At 42.9% G+C, this 15506-nt stretch overlaps 1 protein-coding gene across 2 annotated transcripts in view; it reads left to right on the forward strand.

Annotated features, from left to right (window-relative positions):
- The first annotated feature begins 10492 nt into the window (after window positions 1-10492).
- Wwc3 (WWC family member 3) overlaps window positions 10493-15506 on the forward strand; it is a 105403-nt gene continuing 100389 nt past the window's right edge. Inside the window, exon 1 of one of the 2 annotated variants that reach the window (XM_036174244.1) lies at window positions 10493-11140. In XM_036174244.1, coding sequence (XP_036030137.1) covers window positions 10854-11140 — 287 coding nt within the window. In that variant the 5' untranslated portion in view covers window positions 10493-10853. The remainder of the gene's footprint in view (window positions 11141-15506) is intronic. The other variant, XM_036174243.1, reaches the window with a different exon arrangement.

A 15506-nucleotide genomic window follows, 5' to 3' on the forward strand; every position in this document is an offset into this window, starting at 1 on the left:
TGTTTTTCAACACAGGGTTTCTCTGTAGCTTTGGAGCCTGTCCTGGACTAGCTCTGTAGCCCGGGCTGGCCTCGAACTCACAGAGATCCACCTGCCTCTGCCTCCCGAATGCTGGGAATTCAGGCGTGCGCCACCACCGCCTGGCTTCTATTTCTTCTTGTAATATTAGCAGCATTGATGTTTGAAGTTGGGGTATGGTCAATGTGTGGAAGTTATAGCCTTTTATTCTAATTCTGTCACTCCTTTAGGATTTCTGGAATGTGTCCACAGAAAAACACTTTCCTCTTCTCCAGGTTGGATAGCCAGAGGTCCACAGTAAATCTGAACTTTGAGCAGCATGTGACAAGAGCATATGGCTTGCCTCTGTTCTCCACAGACTGTTGACTGATATAGCTTATGGAATGCTTTGTGGAGTCATGCATGCCATAGCTGGGGTACCTGGCTTTGGAATGATTTCTAGATATAATCATGGTGGGTTTCTGTTTCTTAGGATTTCCTGGCAATCTCTACTAAAGTAGCAGCAGGGACCTGGGGACAAATTTCTAGGTACATTCCTTTCCTAGGGCTATCATAATAAAGTCACACACTGGGCAATTTCAAATAGCAGGAATTTTTTTTCCTGTAGCTCTGGAGGCTAGAATTTTGCAGTCAAGGTTTGAGAAGGGCGGCATTTACTCTAAAGACACTTGAAAGAATATGTTCTGTGTCATTCTCTTAGCTTCTGGGCGCTTTCCTAAATAAATAAATAAACAAACAAACAAACAAATAAATAAATAAATAAAAACTGGTGTCCTTTTGCTTATGGCTGAATTATTCCAATTTATACTTCCATTTCTCATTAATCCTGGGGTGACCACCTCATCTCTCCTTTCTATAAATTTACTAGTCATATTGGGGTGAAGAGGGCTGGCCCACCCTACAGTATTATGCCTTCATCTTAATTGATTATATCTCAAAGATCTGATTTCCAAATAAAGCCACACCCTCAGGAACCAGTGAATGGGACCTAAATACATCTTTTTCATTAGCATATATTAATTATATATAATTGGTTTTTATTATGATATTTATGTCATTTTCATGTATGTATATAATGTATTTTATCACATTTACATTACTCCCCCATTACCCAGTCTTTTCTCTCTCTCATACGCACAGTCAATACATCATTTCTTAAGTGAAGGGATACAGTTCCAACTCTAGGGAACCCAGGAAATCAAAACCCTGGTAGTGCTTTCAGTCACTGGGGAGGTTAGTGGGTTGGTAGAGGAGGTCTGAGGGGAAAGGGATTTTATTTGCTGTAATAGGGTTGGTTTCTTCAAAGAATCTCCTCCACTATTACTGAAAATTGCTCTCTCTGTAATTTTGAAAGGACACAAAAATCAGATCTCAAAGGGACTGTTTCATGGACTGTTACCTGTGTGGTAATTCTGAATCCTGTGTCCTGAAACAGTGCTTATTTGGTTTTATTTTTGACATGGGGCATTGCTATATAGCTGGATGAAACTTGAACTCATGGTCCTCCTGTCTTCCTGAATGCTGGGGATACAGGTGTGGATGACTGTACCTGACCAGTGCTTATTGTAATGTTCTACTATTTCTATCATGAATTTTTTTTTCAGATTTTTTTGAACAAGGTGTTAAATGTGTTTTCATTTTACATTTCAAAATGGAAACCACAAATTACATAGCAGATCCTGGGTAGGGAGGGACATCAGGTCAGGGAGATACATGTGGGGGAAGGCACAAACCAAGCTTTGCTTATAGTCTGGTTGGCCAGCAGCTGACTTTTTTAATCCATTTCTACTTCCTGCCTGGGAAGCCAGACTGAATTTCACAGCGACATAACGTAAAGCTGAGTCACAAACAGATCCAGGCTCTTAAACCTGCTCATCAAGCTGAGCAAGTGTGAAAGTGGCTTGTGATTACACTTCGCTTAATGGCTGCTGTAGGGCCTGGCACCTCTTAAATGGTAAACAAACCCTTATTGATTATGGGGTGAAGTGAGGAAAACACTACCCAGATGGCTCTTTGAGTCAATATTGTAGTATAAATGTTATCAAGAATTGCGTGCATTTGTAAGTCTCTCAACTTTTGCAGATTGAGATCATTGATCATCATGGTGGCTTGTTGCTGTGAGCACTGCGAAATGTGTAGCAGTGTCTCTGGATTTCACCTCCTAGATGCCAATAGTACCTCCAAAATGGCTGTGACAAGTAAACTTGTCTTCATACATCACCTTGAGGGACCCAGTACCCCTTCTTCTTTGAGTGTCACTGTCATATAATTATCATCTTGAGCTATTGCTTCAGAATCCCACAGGTCCACAGACTCTTCCATTCATATTATAAAAGAAACTCATTTGTAACTCCACTGTTATGGATTGAAAAAGCAAAATGTTTGCTTTTTTCTGTGTGGGAGAAATTCCCCTTCTTGTATCTGTAGGCAGAAACCTTGGAGCTGTGCAGCTTGGCTCAGAGTGCAGAGGTCTGCAGTTTTTCCAGATACTCAGGGGACAAGTTCGGTAATCCTAAACAGAAAGGAATCCATCGAGGAGGAAGCTTCTTGTACAAGGCCGGCTCAGGGCAGCTTCATCTTTCTAAAATGATGGTTTGCCTGAAATAAATTTTAAATCAGCCTGCTAGCATTTGGTTAACCAGAACTCATGGGCTAAAAAGGAAAAGAAATAAAAATATAGTACTGAAAAGGGAGAGCTGGAGAGGAATGAAGTTAGTCCACCCGCCCCCTCCACTGCTACATTCCTGATGGTTTGACACAGGGTCTCTCTCTGTAGCCCAGGTTAGTTTCATAGCTCTCAGTTCTCTTGCCTCAGTTTCCTATATGTTGGCTTTTATATGTGTCATCACACTGAGCTCCAATTTTTCTTAAATTTTGGAGAGAAATTGGTCTAAGTTTTGTTTTTTTTTTTTAAATCTGTCTATCCTCATGGAAAGCCACAGAATAGCAAAAAGGGCCAACTTCATGCCATCTACTTTTCAATCCCTGAGTCTAGGGAGAAGGTTCCTCAGGAATCTTTGCCGTTCCCCTTCCTTCTCACCCCAGAAATTAAGGCAAGAATGAACAAAAGTAGCTTCTAATTGTTATCTCAGTGTAGGCTGGAGGGTTTGTTTCATTTAGATATATGAGAAGCACTCATAATTAATTATTTAAATCTAGCATCTACAGAATGTCAAACAATAAACCATTTCTCCTGCAGTACCAGTCCAGCACAATTTCCCTTGTTCTACTGGCACTATGTGTAGAATTACCTGAGTCATAACTTCCTAGAATACTGTCTTGTTTACAAAAGGTAGGAAAGATTTCTCTAGCGGTACTCTATTTCTTTTTCTTATTTTAGATGTGATGATTGCAACCTTCACGGACCTCAAATATTGCATTGCATTGATCCTATTTTGTACCTTCCCTTTAAAAATAAAATTTATTCTTTAGAGAAAAGAGTTGAGAGAGAAGGCAGAATCTAACTGAATAAAAGAAAAATCTCTGTCCATGTTTGGTTTACTCTGTAACAACCATTTTCAAGATAACATTTTCTGCATGTTATAAACCACTGGATTTCAGCAACTTTGAAAAGGGAACTTCCCAGAGGGCTTTTGGGTAGGAGAACAAAAGTATTTGTATGTCCTTTACCCAGAGCGTGAACGGATTTTTCTGATCTGTTTTTCCGTATAAAATCTTGGTGGGAGGATGGATCCCTACAATGCTCATACTTTTGTTGCTGGCATGGCCATTGGTTTTAATGTGGAGGAAATAAAGAATGCATAATTGTGCATTCAGTTAAGACTAAAGACTCCTTTACACAGCAGTATTGTGTATGTTCGTGTGCATGTGGTTTTTAGTTCAACATGGAAAGTCCCACTTGACTTCAAGAAAGGCAGGCCTTATTTTCCCTACACCTCCCTTATTTTGTGGGAAAGCTGCAAAATTAAGAGTTTTTGCACCCCTGTAATAGTTCTTTTTCTTTCTAACTCCATTTACAGGATTGTAGCACCAATCAGCAGATGTCTAGCACAAACGTGAAACAAAAGGAGTAATTAAGTAACAGAGGGATCTTGGTCATCCCAGTGATGGCTTCTTCCTCTATGGCTCAGCTCCTTTTAGAAACACAAATACAATAGTCCTACTTCACTTATTTAAGGCAGTGTTCTAGAGATGGTAATAGATGGGTTTGTGAATGAAACTATTAAGAGTTTCCCATTAGTCTTCCTTGGCATGCCACACTCTCCTTTCTCCTCTGTTATGAGGACAATGAATTATGTGCATATTTACTAAAATTTTAGACAAGGGCAAACTCTCTGAGACTGTCCTATGTCAGGCTCCCTTGAAGCAGTGGTCAAGAGGGGTTCTCATGTGAGTGACCGATCAAAGGCAGATTTACACAGATATGGTAGGTAAAATAGGGTGAAGGAGGCCATGGCAAAGTGTGGTTTTGGAAAAGTTTAGCCCAAGCCCCTAGGTATGGTACTGGAGTTGGTTCTACCAAGGCAAGGTGGATTGGCTGCTATTCTATGTAATCAGTTCCCAGTGGGGAGGCATAAAACCTCTCAAATTGCCTCTATAGCTCAGCTTCTTAAATATATGTGGGGTCATGAAAAAATTGGCAAGAATAAAAGGTTTCTGAATGTGCAATGACCAAAAAATTATTCAAAATCAAACAGATATTAGCTGGATGTGATGGGCACATGCCTGTCACCCTAGCACGTATGAGGATTAAGTAAAAGGATAAAAAGTTGAAGGCCAACCTCAGCTACATAGTAAGATCCTGGCCAGCTTGGGCTATATGACTCTCTGTCTCAAAACAACAAAATCAAATATATAATGAATCTGAGGTGTTTCTGCCAGCAATTGCCCTGGTTATATCATGCGACTTCACAGCAGCCTTGGTTCTCAACATACATCGTGCATCCTTTGTATTGCATGGTCACACTATGCAACACCAACAGACACTGTCTGAAACACTTGGACTCAGATTCAAGATTACTGAATGCTGTTGTAGCTGGAAGGTTTCTCCGGTCCTGCTCAGCCCTGAGGTCCCGCAGCTGCTAATAAAATAATCACTTGGAGGCTTAATATTAAATACCAATTGTATGGCCTACGGCAGGGTTCTTGCTAGCTATCTCTTGTAACTTAACCCATTTCTATTAGTCTACAAGTTGCCACATGTCTATGGCATTACCGGTCTGCTGGCATCTTGCTGCTCCATTGATGTCAACTGGTGTCTGCCCTGCCTCTTTCTTCTCTCTCTGTCTTGGATTTCCTGCCTGCCTTTAAGCTGCCTTGCCATAGGCCAAAACAGCCTTATTTATCAACCAATCAGAGCAACACATATTTACAGCATACAGAAAAACATCCCACAGCATGCGATGACTTGCAATGTTTTTACTGTACACAGTTTTTCCTGCTCTTATAGAAACATCATGTTTAGTTATAGAAAACAAAGACTTAGTATTTCCTTACCATTATTCTTCAGCATGAAAGCATACAGTTAGTATCTCCTTGGTTATATTGTTCTGCAATGTTTGGGTTTCAAAAAATGCTATTTGTGTTGATGTGTTGATACCATGGGGGAATAGGAGGAGACCTAAAGAGGGAGATAGGAGGACATAGGTGTTTTAAAGAGGGAAAGGGGAGGGCTGGAGAGATGGCTCAGAGGTTAAGAGCACTGGCTGCTCTTCCAGAGGTCCTGAGTTCAATTCCCAGCAACCACATGGTGCCTCACAACCACCTGTAATGAGATCTAGTGCCCTCTTCTGGCCTGCAGTCATACATGCTGTATACATAATAAATAAATAAAGCTTTAAAAAAAAGAAAAAAAAAGAGGGAAAGGGGAAAATGGAAGAGGGATTTAAGTGGGAAAGCAGAGGAGGGTAATACAGAGAGAGATGGAGGAACGAGAGATAAAGAACACTAAGGGTGTTATGAAAAAGCCATAAGGAGACATTGTTTTATAAGATTACTTAAAACACAAATATAACATATGTGTGCATATATATGTATAGTGGGATATTGTGCCACATGGGGTGATAATGCTCTTCCCAGGAGTCATAGGTTATGTAATAAGTACCCCAATGTGCCAGGCAAGGGAAATTTACATTTGAGTTTTTGGTCAAAGGGGTCCAAGAGATGCCCCAGAAGAATATAGTCTACTGCCTCTACCCTTGGTTGCCTCCCAGAACTTGAAGGTAAGGCCCTATTACTGATGACATGGCACACTTGAAGCACAGGACTTGGAGGAATTAAGATGGATATGACCTGAAAGTCTCCCCAGTGAGGAGTAGCTCTCATTGGAAGGAAGCCTCTGTGCAAGCTGCAAAGAGAAAAAAATAATCCATAGCTCTACCTAGGTGTAGATGCAAGCCTTCAAACCACAACAAGAATCAGTCTGAAAAAGGTATCCTCAACGGTGAAATAGTTACACTTATATCTTAGGGATAACCAACTAGCTGTCTAAAGGCCCTCTCAATGCCAGGAACTCATGCCTGGTATTATAAACCTAGCCAGTTGCTCATGGCTGGAGAGGTCATATACCCTATTGGAGAAACTATGACTACCATTTTCCTAAATCAATTTAGCTTCTAACTGTATTCTAAACAATTTTCTTTATACCCACACGTAAGTGTGGCTCTCACTCCTCATCAAAGAAGCTTCTTTTTGCAGCACACAGATACAACTAGAGAGATCCATAACTGGTCAAATGCAGCTCCTAAGTGACCATGCCCAGCCCCATTTGGTAAACCTACAACACGACCTCTACCTCTAAACCTCAGAGAACACTATGGGAAGGAGGCAGAAACATTGTAAAAAGTCAGAGGACCGGGGCATCTGTTGTGAGATAATATCATCTCGATATGACAGGTATGCTGCACCTGTGAAATCTCAACAATATGGTTGCCTAAACAAAGCCTGCATAATGACAGCAGTTGACTTACCAGTGGGGATGGGGGAAATTTCACAAAGTCCTACCCCTGGATGAAGAACTACAGGTAGTCAATGGCTTCTAAGAGACACATCAGTTTTTCTCAGGGACAAGACTCATGAGAGGTTATTCAATTCCAAGTAGTCAGTCCTAAAAAATTGTACATACAAGCAACACTAAATGGGCTCAGTAGTGTGTGTGTGTGTGTGTGTGTGTGTGTGTGTGTGTGTGTAAAACAATAATAATTAAGATAGAAGAGGTCAGGAATCTGAGAGTGAGTGAAGGAGAAGGGAGGAGTTAGAGGGGGAAGGATGTGAAAATGATATAAATACAATATACTCATTTATGAAGTTCCCCCAAAATAACTTTTCTGTTGTTTTTTACAAGACCGTGTTTCTCTATGTAACAGCCCTGGCTGTCCTGGAACCTTCTCTGTAGACCAGGCTGGCCTCGAACTCACAGAGATCCGCCTGCCTCTGCCTCCACAGTGCTGGGATTAAAGGTGTGAAGCACCACTGCCCAACTCCAACATTTTTTTACTTAAAAATCATTGAGTGAATTTTGGCTTGTGATAGGACAGATGTTCCATCAATTTCTAAAATGGCTATAAATATACTTCTACCACTTTTCAGTCTTCTAACATTCACAATTATAAAATCAAAATACTGACCAACTCTAAAAAACATTCACGATGCTTTATGGCCTACAGATTCAAACATTTAGCCAATAATTAATTTTTTTTGTAAAATAAACAAAGCAACCCACCTCATAGTGTACAAATTTGCTTTCATCTTTCATAAATTTGTAAAATTGTATGTCTATCAAAGTATTGTCTCATGGTTTATCAGCAGTAAATGTTTGATTTATTTACCTACTTTATATATTTACACCCTGGGTTATAAAAAAATTTCTCATGTGAAGAAGGGTCACAAGTAGAAAAAGTTTAAGGAGCCCTGCTCAGGAGAAGGAGTCAGTCTCAGAATGGCATTCTACAGAGCACCTTGTGCTTTGTAGCATGTGCTAAACAGTCAACGAGGATTTGATGACAGCAGTTTATGGACCAAATGGCAAGAACTCGAAACTCAGTAATCAAAAGGGCCATGCCTCAGTTTCCCCATCTAATGTAGCTCCCCTTCAGTTCCCACAAAAGCTTCCCTGAGGCTTCAAGTTGAGCCTGGAATCTAGGCTTCGTTAGTAGACAAATCATCATCATATTATAATTTTCTATTTCTTCCTTTGATCCCCAAGAGGTGAGGTTGAAGCACAGATCCTAAGCTGTATAGTGTGTCATCTCCCCCACCACAATTCTCAACCCCTAACCCCATGGAACATCTGCCCATGTGCGTTGTCAGCAGGGCAGGCAGAGAGTCTCTCACCACAGGGAAGGCAAATCAGTACTGGCCTTTTTGAGTTTCTGAGTGAATGCAGCCTAATCCTCACTTTTTATCTGCTCTTTTCTTCCTTCACCTGGCCTTCTCTGCCCTTTCTACTTTTCTCCAGGCTGATTTCACTCCCACATTCATTAGTATCCAGATATGTTGGATTCTGAAAAGACAACGTGCCTGGGAGGGTGGGAATGCAGCTTGTCAGAACAGCCAGACTTGTTGGGTTTAGATAAGCTGCCTGCAGAACGGGCAGGAAGAGAGAGAGAAAGAAGACAGCGGGATTCCACTGGTAATGAATGGCAGCAACCAGAAGCAAAAAAGTCAGGGTGGGGACACCCAACATATGGGGCATTCTGTGTAACACATGAGGCATCACAAAGTAGATGTCTCCATGTCTGCACAGAGTCCTTCTCCACAACTTAAATCCTTGAATTTCAAGTTTTACATAAAATTTAGTGGGGTTGGGGATTTAGCTCAGTGGTAGAGCGCTTGAAACGCAAGGCCCTGGGTTCGATCCTCAGCTTCCAAAAAAAAAATTAGTAATATTTGTCTACAATCTACCTGTTCCGCACTTCTAGGTTTCTTACGTCAAATGCTATGTCGATAGTTGTTTTGTTTCATTTTTTAGGGATAATTGCAAGAAAAGAATTCTGTATATGCTCAGTACAAATGTAACCACAGCAGGCTTGACTACACAGTGCACGCCAGCAACAGAGGGAAAAAAAAAACCAAATTTTTGTCTGCTTGGTTGGGCAAATTCACGAATTGGGGCTAGTGGGTGTGGAGGGTAGCCTGTATTTGCTTTTATGACCCTTCTCCCTTTTCCTTGGACACCCAATAATCATTCATTGGTCACTAAAATGATACGACTAGTGAAATTTCTAACACGGTTTTCTGGTAGAGCATACTTGAGGAGTAAAGAAATTTCGGTGTTCTACGGGTAGAAGGAAAAGAAAGATCTTTTTTGTACACCTTTGTTGGCAGTCTCTGTATCTTTCACATTCTTTTTAGACACAATTTTTCCTTTTATGTAAGCCCCATTTTACAAGAAAATCAGAAGGTAATTTAAAAAAAAAAAGAAAAAAAAATAAGCCCAAGGAATGAAAACTACTGTGAACATTTGTGAGTTGGGGGACGCGGGGAACAAATTTTCCTCAAGCGACTTCAACCTTGCATTGGATTTCAGCAGATGGTTAAGAGACGTAGTCATAAATGATTTAACATTATTGTGCTTAAAAAATGTGACATGTTCCTGTTTTTCGTGCTCTATGGGACTAGTGGATTATGGCCCTGGATCTATAGCTGGGAAATTTAGAGATAGACCCAGATTTCACTTTGGGGTCTCTTGTTTCTCCGCTGTGAGATGTGAGCAGAACAGAATTACCAATTAGGTTTCAAAAGTGACCTGGCTTCCTAGCCAGCACTAGCTTTCTAGGGTTTCCGCTCAAACTATGGGATCATGGAGCTGGGTTAAGAGCCCAGAGAAGATTCTGGAGTCCAGCATAAGGACCCTAGGTAGATCTCCTGAAGATCTCCTTGCTGGGCAGTGAGCTTGCCACCAACCTAGATGTCCTCTTATAAGTTGTGTCCCTTACTTCAACTGAGGAGACTGTTGGTGTTCCTCTGCCTGCTCACGCGGCTTTGCCTACTTTGTGGCTTGAGTTTGAGTAGTCAACAGACCAAAGGCTCAGCCTCCACCCCCAGGTGCGCAGAGGGGAGGACCCCAGGCGTCTAGGGTCTGAGGGCGGGTGAAGTGCGGTGACTGCCCTCTCCAGGAGTCAGTCCTGAGCAGGCTGCGTCCGGGTGCAGTTCGGTCCTCCAGGCCCTCCTTTCTCTCAGAGGTGGCCCGGGGGCGGATTGACGTGGCGGCGCCTGTCCAGGGCCGGGTGCGGATTCCCGAGGCCGGGGGAGGTGGTGTGAAGAGGGAGGGGAAGAAGGAGGAGCGCGTGGAACCTAAGAAGGCAGGCAGAGGAGGAGCCGCCTGAGGGGACGAAGGGCGGGCCGAGTTGCTGAGAACAGAGGTGGAGCTCGAGAGGGAAATGGAGGAGGAGCCGCGAGGGGAAGGGGGAGAAGGGAGAGGCGGAGTAAGGGGCGGGGGGGGGGGAAGCCGAGGCCGGGGGCAGAGGTGGAGCCTGGAAGGGAGATTGATAGAAGAGCAGCAAGGAGGGGCGGGGCGATCCTGGAAGGGGTGGGGCGTGGGAACGCCCCGCCCTTTCGACCCGGCTGTGTGGAGCGAAGATGGCCGGACTGGCCCCTGGAGTGGAGGAGCGGCCAATATCGGTGGCCGCGGCTTCGGTTTTGGGACTGTGACTCCGCGCGTGGCAGCGACCTGGGCCATCGCAGGGGAAGGGGCAGCGCAGCTAGCGGCTCACGAAGCTTGTTGGGTGCCGGTGCGAGGGCGCCCAGCAGAGGATGCGCCGGGTGCGGCGGGCGGCTCCCCGCAGCCGCCCCCGCGCCCCGGGCGCCCGGCCTTAGTGCTGGCGGAGGAGGCGGCGCGCGCGGGGCGGCCGGGCGGCGGCGGGCCCCGAGCCGTCATGCCTTGGTTGAGCGGCGGCCGGCGGCGACGGCGGGGACAGTCGCGGGAGGCCCAGCGAGAGCCACCGCCTCCTGCTCAACCCCAGCGGGAGCCGCCACCGCCAGCTCCCCCCGTCGTGGTCCCCGCACCCTCGGCGGTGCCCTCGGTACCGCCGCAGCCGCGGGCCCGTGAGAGCTCTGAGCTGCCGCTGCCCGCAGGCTGGGAGGAGGCGCGCGACTACGACGGCCGCGTCTTCTACATCGACCATAACACGCGCCAGACGTCGTGGATTGATCCCCGCGACCGGTAAGTGGGCCAACCCCGGGGCCGCGGAACTGGGTGAAGGTGCCACCACAGAGGATGTGCTGGCGATATGTCCAGCCTAATGTGGAACAGCCAGAAACGTTCTGGGTGCCCCTGTCCCTGGGTCCCCTGGATCAGGATAGGTGCTGAGATGGGGATTCGAGTGCCTCTATTCCCAGGACTGCCTCAGTCCTGGCTATGGTTGTAGCGATTCCAACCTTTGGGCCCAGAGACAGGATGGAGTACGGGAGGCCTCTAGGTCTGGGAGAAGTTCCTGTATCCGTGGTGTTGAGATGGGATTTGAGCTTCTCCAGCCACACATCCCTTCTCTCAGTACTCTGGCCGAGGATGAAGGTGACCGCTCTGGAGTCTCCAGAACGAGAAGCTCCTATCTCCTCCCAGCCCCTTGTCGCGGTGTGGACACAATCGATTCCCTCATGTCACCCGCTGTCTAGGGCATTGGAGCTGGGCCCCTGGAATTTCCTCTCTGGAGTCTGACGGATGGCCCTCTTTTCCTTTTTCTGCTGTGTGGCCTCACCCATCCATACCCCCGGCCTTTGGCGGCCCACCACCCCGGCTTTGGCGGAACAGGGATTCCCAACTCCTGGCAGATGTAAGATGCGCTGTCACCTTAGATCACAAACCTGTGCGCCAGTTTTGAGAATGAGGGAATGAGTGCCCTGCCTGGAGGGCTCAGCCTGGTTTTCATCCAAAGCCTGGTGCCAGACAGGCATTAAAAGTATTCCCAACCCTTCTGGAGTTAGGAGAGGCTGTTGCTAAACTTTTTTGGTGCTCTAGTGCCTTTAAAATCAAGTGAGTTAAAATTCTGTTTGAAATAGCCTTGTGTACTGTGGCCAGAATGGGATATGATTAGTCCCATATGCTTTTGGAATAAGTGAAAAACAAGAGTTGAATTTAAGTTTCCTTTTTGTGCATGATATGCACAGGGCACCAAGTTGTCCAGTTCATGTAAATAAATCTGATCAAGTAAAAACAGATTCTTCCAAAAGCACTACCAGATTTCATTTAATTAATGTCATGTAATAACGTTTCTCCTGCATCCATTGGGTCAGCTGCTTTTGGAGGAGTGTGTGTGTGTGTGTGTGTGTGTGTGTGTGTGTGTGTGTGTAAATGGGAATTCTGTTGAAACCAAGTGTTTCCACTAGTTATCTGATATCTTGTCCTCTCTGGAGCAAGTTCTCTCCACCCTGGCCTGAATGCCAAAAAGGAAATACTGTAGGCTTCCTAGTGATTTCAAGACTTGAAAAGGCCGGTGTGGTGACATTGTGCCTGCTTCCTCCCACCTACACAGGAAAGGCAGCCTGCATGGCACTGTCATTTGAAAATAAACTTTTGAGGAGGGAAACTGCTAGCTTTTTTGAAGATTTCTATGGGTTTAGATAGAGCAAAGCAAATCTAAACAATAGTGGTTCCTGAACATTCCCTCTAACCTTTGCAGACCTCTGGATACAGAAACCTACATAAGTCCAATTTCAGTTTTGTGGGTTCAAAAATGCTTATTTTGAAAATCGGATGACATATAATTTTAACCAAATGTGAGAACCACATCTGTTTAATCAAACCTTGGATGATTCTGAAATTGGTAGAACTGCTTGAAATGTGGTGATCTTTTGTGTTGTATTTCTGTTAAAATCCTAAACAACTGGAAAATGAACCAATTAAATAGTGTTTAAAGCAGAGCATGGTAGCACATGTCTGTAATCCCTTGGGAGGCTGAGGCAGGGGGATCAAGAGTTCAAGGCAAGTCTGGGGTGCATAGGAGGACTTGGTCTAAAAAAAAAGGTGTTTTGCTTAGAAAAAGCTAAACCCTACTTTATAAGGATATTATAACAATTGTGGCTGTTCTGCAAAAGAGATTTATAACAAAAACACTAAGTGTAAATATTTTATTTTAACGGTATAGCCAGCAACATAGATGCATAGGACCTACAGGAATCATCCTGTAGGATCTTCATCTCTGTAGAATTCTCTCTCCATAAATCTGTTTTGCTCCTGAATAACATTTTTTACCCTTTTTAAGACATTACTTAGGTTACAGGTTTTTAAAGTCCCCTTTCTAAGTGCTAAGTGCTGATTGAATGAACAAAAGTGGATATTTTACATTTTTTGTAAAGTAAAAACATGTGTGTACTTTTCTGAGACATTGTTTTTTTAGTGAGTGAAAATTCAGCTGGGGACAGCTTGAACTTCAGCTCCCATAATACCTTGCACGAAATATGTATGGAATGTTCAGCAAGCCACAAACATTTCAGTGGAGCCTGCTGAAGGGTGTGCTAGTCATTCTTCCTCTTTGAAAACACAAGGTTGCCAATTTTTATAGGTGGCTAGGAATCCTTTAAGGTTGTAATTAACTTTTATTATATGAACAAGACTGCATATCAGAACACCATGTTTTCTCCATGTACGTCTGACAGATTATGAATCTTGTTTCATTCAAAGGATGAGAAAATGGTGTTCAAGAAACTTTCTTCATATAGCTTCCAAACAGAAATGACAGGAGAGGCAAGGGAAAAACAAGCTTTTTAAAGACAATAAAGTTGTGGAGGAATAAATGAATGTGGTAGATGAAAATTGTTGTTGACTTTGAACATTATTTCATATGTAATTATTAAAATCCTTAATAGCATGAAGTATACTCTTCTAGAATGTTAAAGTAATTCCATTTAGTGTTATGTTTAATAACATTAGATATTTCCAGTTCAAATTATTGCTGAATTATTGGACCTCTAATTTTTCTAAAGTAATGAAGAGCATGCAATTGTAAAGAAACATCTTTATTGATTTGGCTACAAATGTCCATGAAAAAGTGTCTCTATTTTATCAACAGAACTTTTTAGTTAAACTGTGAACTATCCTTGGATTTAAATTCATTTTTTTCATAGATTGGTACTGTTTATATGATTTCCATAGTCAGCTTAATGTATCCATAAATGTGAAATCATTTTGCTGTTTCTATCACTTGAAGTTCACTTGAATAAATCATGTGTGACTTACATATATTCTGCATATATTATCTTAGTGTACACTAACCACCTAATAGAAAGTTCTTCCTTCTTTCTTTTCTTTTTTTTTCTTTCTTTTTTTTGAGACAGGGTTTCTCTGTGTAGCTGGCTGTCCTCGAACTCACTCTGTAGACCAGGCTGGATTCAAACTCACAGATATTTGCCTGCCTCACGAATGCTGGGATCAAAGGAATGCACCACCACGACCTGGCTAGAAACTTATTTCTTATAGAAAATAATTATAAATCTTATACTTAGAAAATATAGCACAAAATTAAAAAAAAATATTTAGTGCCTTTAACAGTTGTGTGTGCATGTGCTTCCTACACAGTTCTCTTGAATTACGCTGTTCAAAGATCCAGTAGTTGAAATTAGACGTTCTATTTCTTTTGCCTAGTGGTAGTTGTATATTACTGGAAATGAAGGACAGTGGGCAAAATCACATTTGAGTGCCACAAGACAGCTTAGTGGCTAAAGGTGTCTGATGCCAAACCTGATGACCTCAGCTACCTTCCCAGGACTCATGTGGTAGAAGGAGGGAATTGATTCCCCAGAGTTGTTCACTGACCTCCACATGCACATTTTGGCACATTCCTCTCTTCAAATTAAAAATAAAGCACCGTGAAATCATATTTGAGATCAGAATTGAGTGTAAATAATGGTTGACTGCTATGATTATGTCATGGCATGAGAGCTGAGGGCCATTTGTTTACTAGATGGGATTTGACCTGTTGCCATATGTAAGAATTCTGTGGTATATTAAAAGTCCCTTGAGCAGGCCTTTTCTTTTTCTTCTTCTTTCTTTTTTTGCACAGGAAAAGGACACACAAAATTTATTATATGCCCAAGACATGGAAGTATTTGACTCTAAACTTTTGCCTTAAGGAGAAAACAGTCTTGGCTCTGGTATTTGCTAAGTTGGAGCCTTCTATAACAGAGCCAGATAACACTGCTACCTTCTTGGAACCACTATTCAGTATTAATTAATAGGAGCTTGACTATATTTACCTCACAGAGTCTATTTCTGGGTTATGTGAACTGTCTAAGTTGAGCTTTCCGATAAACAACTTAATGATTTTTCCATTTTTCATTCTTTAAGATTATAGATAGTGTTTGTATGAACCTGAGGGAGTTTCTGGCTTTAAAAGCCATCAGGGGTCAGGCCCTGGGAAGAATCTTCCTTTTGTATCCATTTAGATGTCAACTACCACTTTTCAGTCTAATATCTTTCTTTTTCTTCCTTTCTTTCTTTTTTTTCTCCAAGAAAAGTAAATGGAAAAGCCATTGATTTCCAAAAATAGCTCTTGGATGTTTAGAAGTTTCCAAGTTTCCTTCTCCTTCCTTTC

This window comes from Onychomys torridus, chromosome X, assembly GCF_903995425.1.
Source record: "Onychomys torridus chromosome X, mOncTor1.1, whole genome shotgun sequence".
In the NCBI taxonomy this organism is placed as follows: Eukaryota; Metazoa; Chordata; class Mammalia; order Rodentia; family Cricetidae; genus Onychomys; species Onychomys torridus.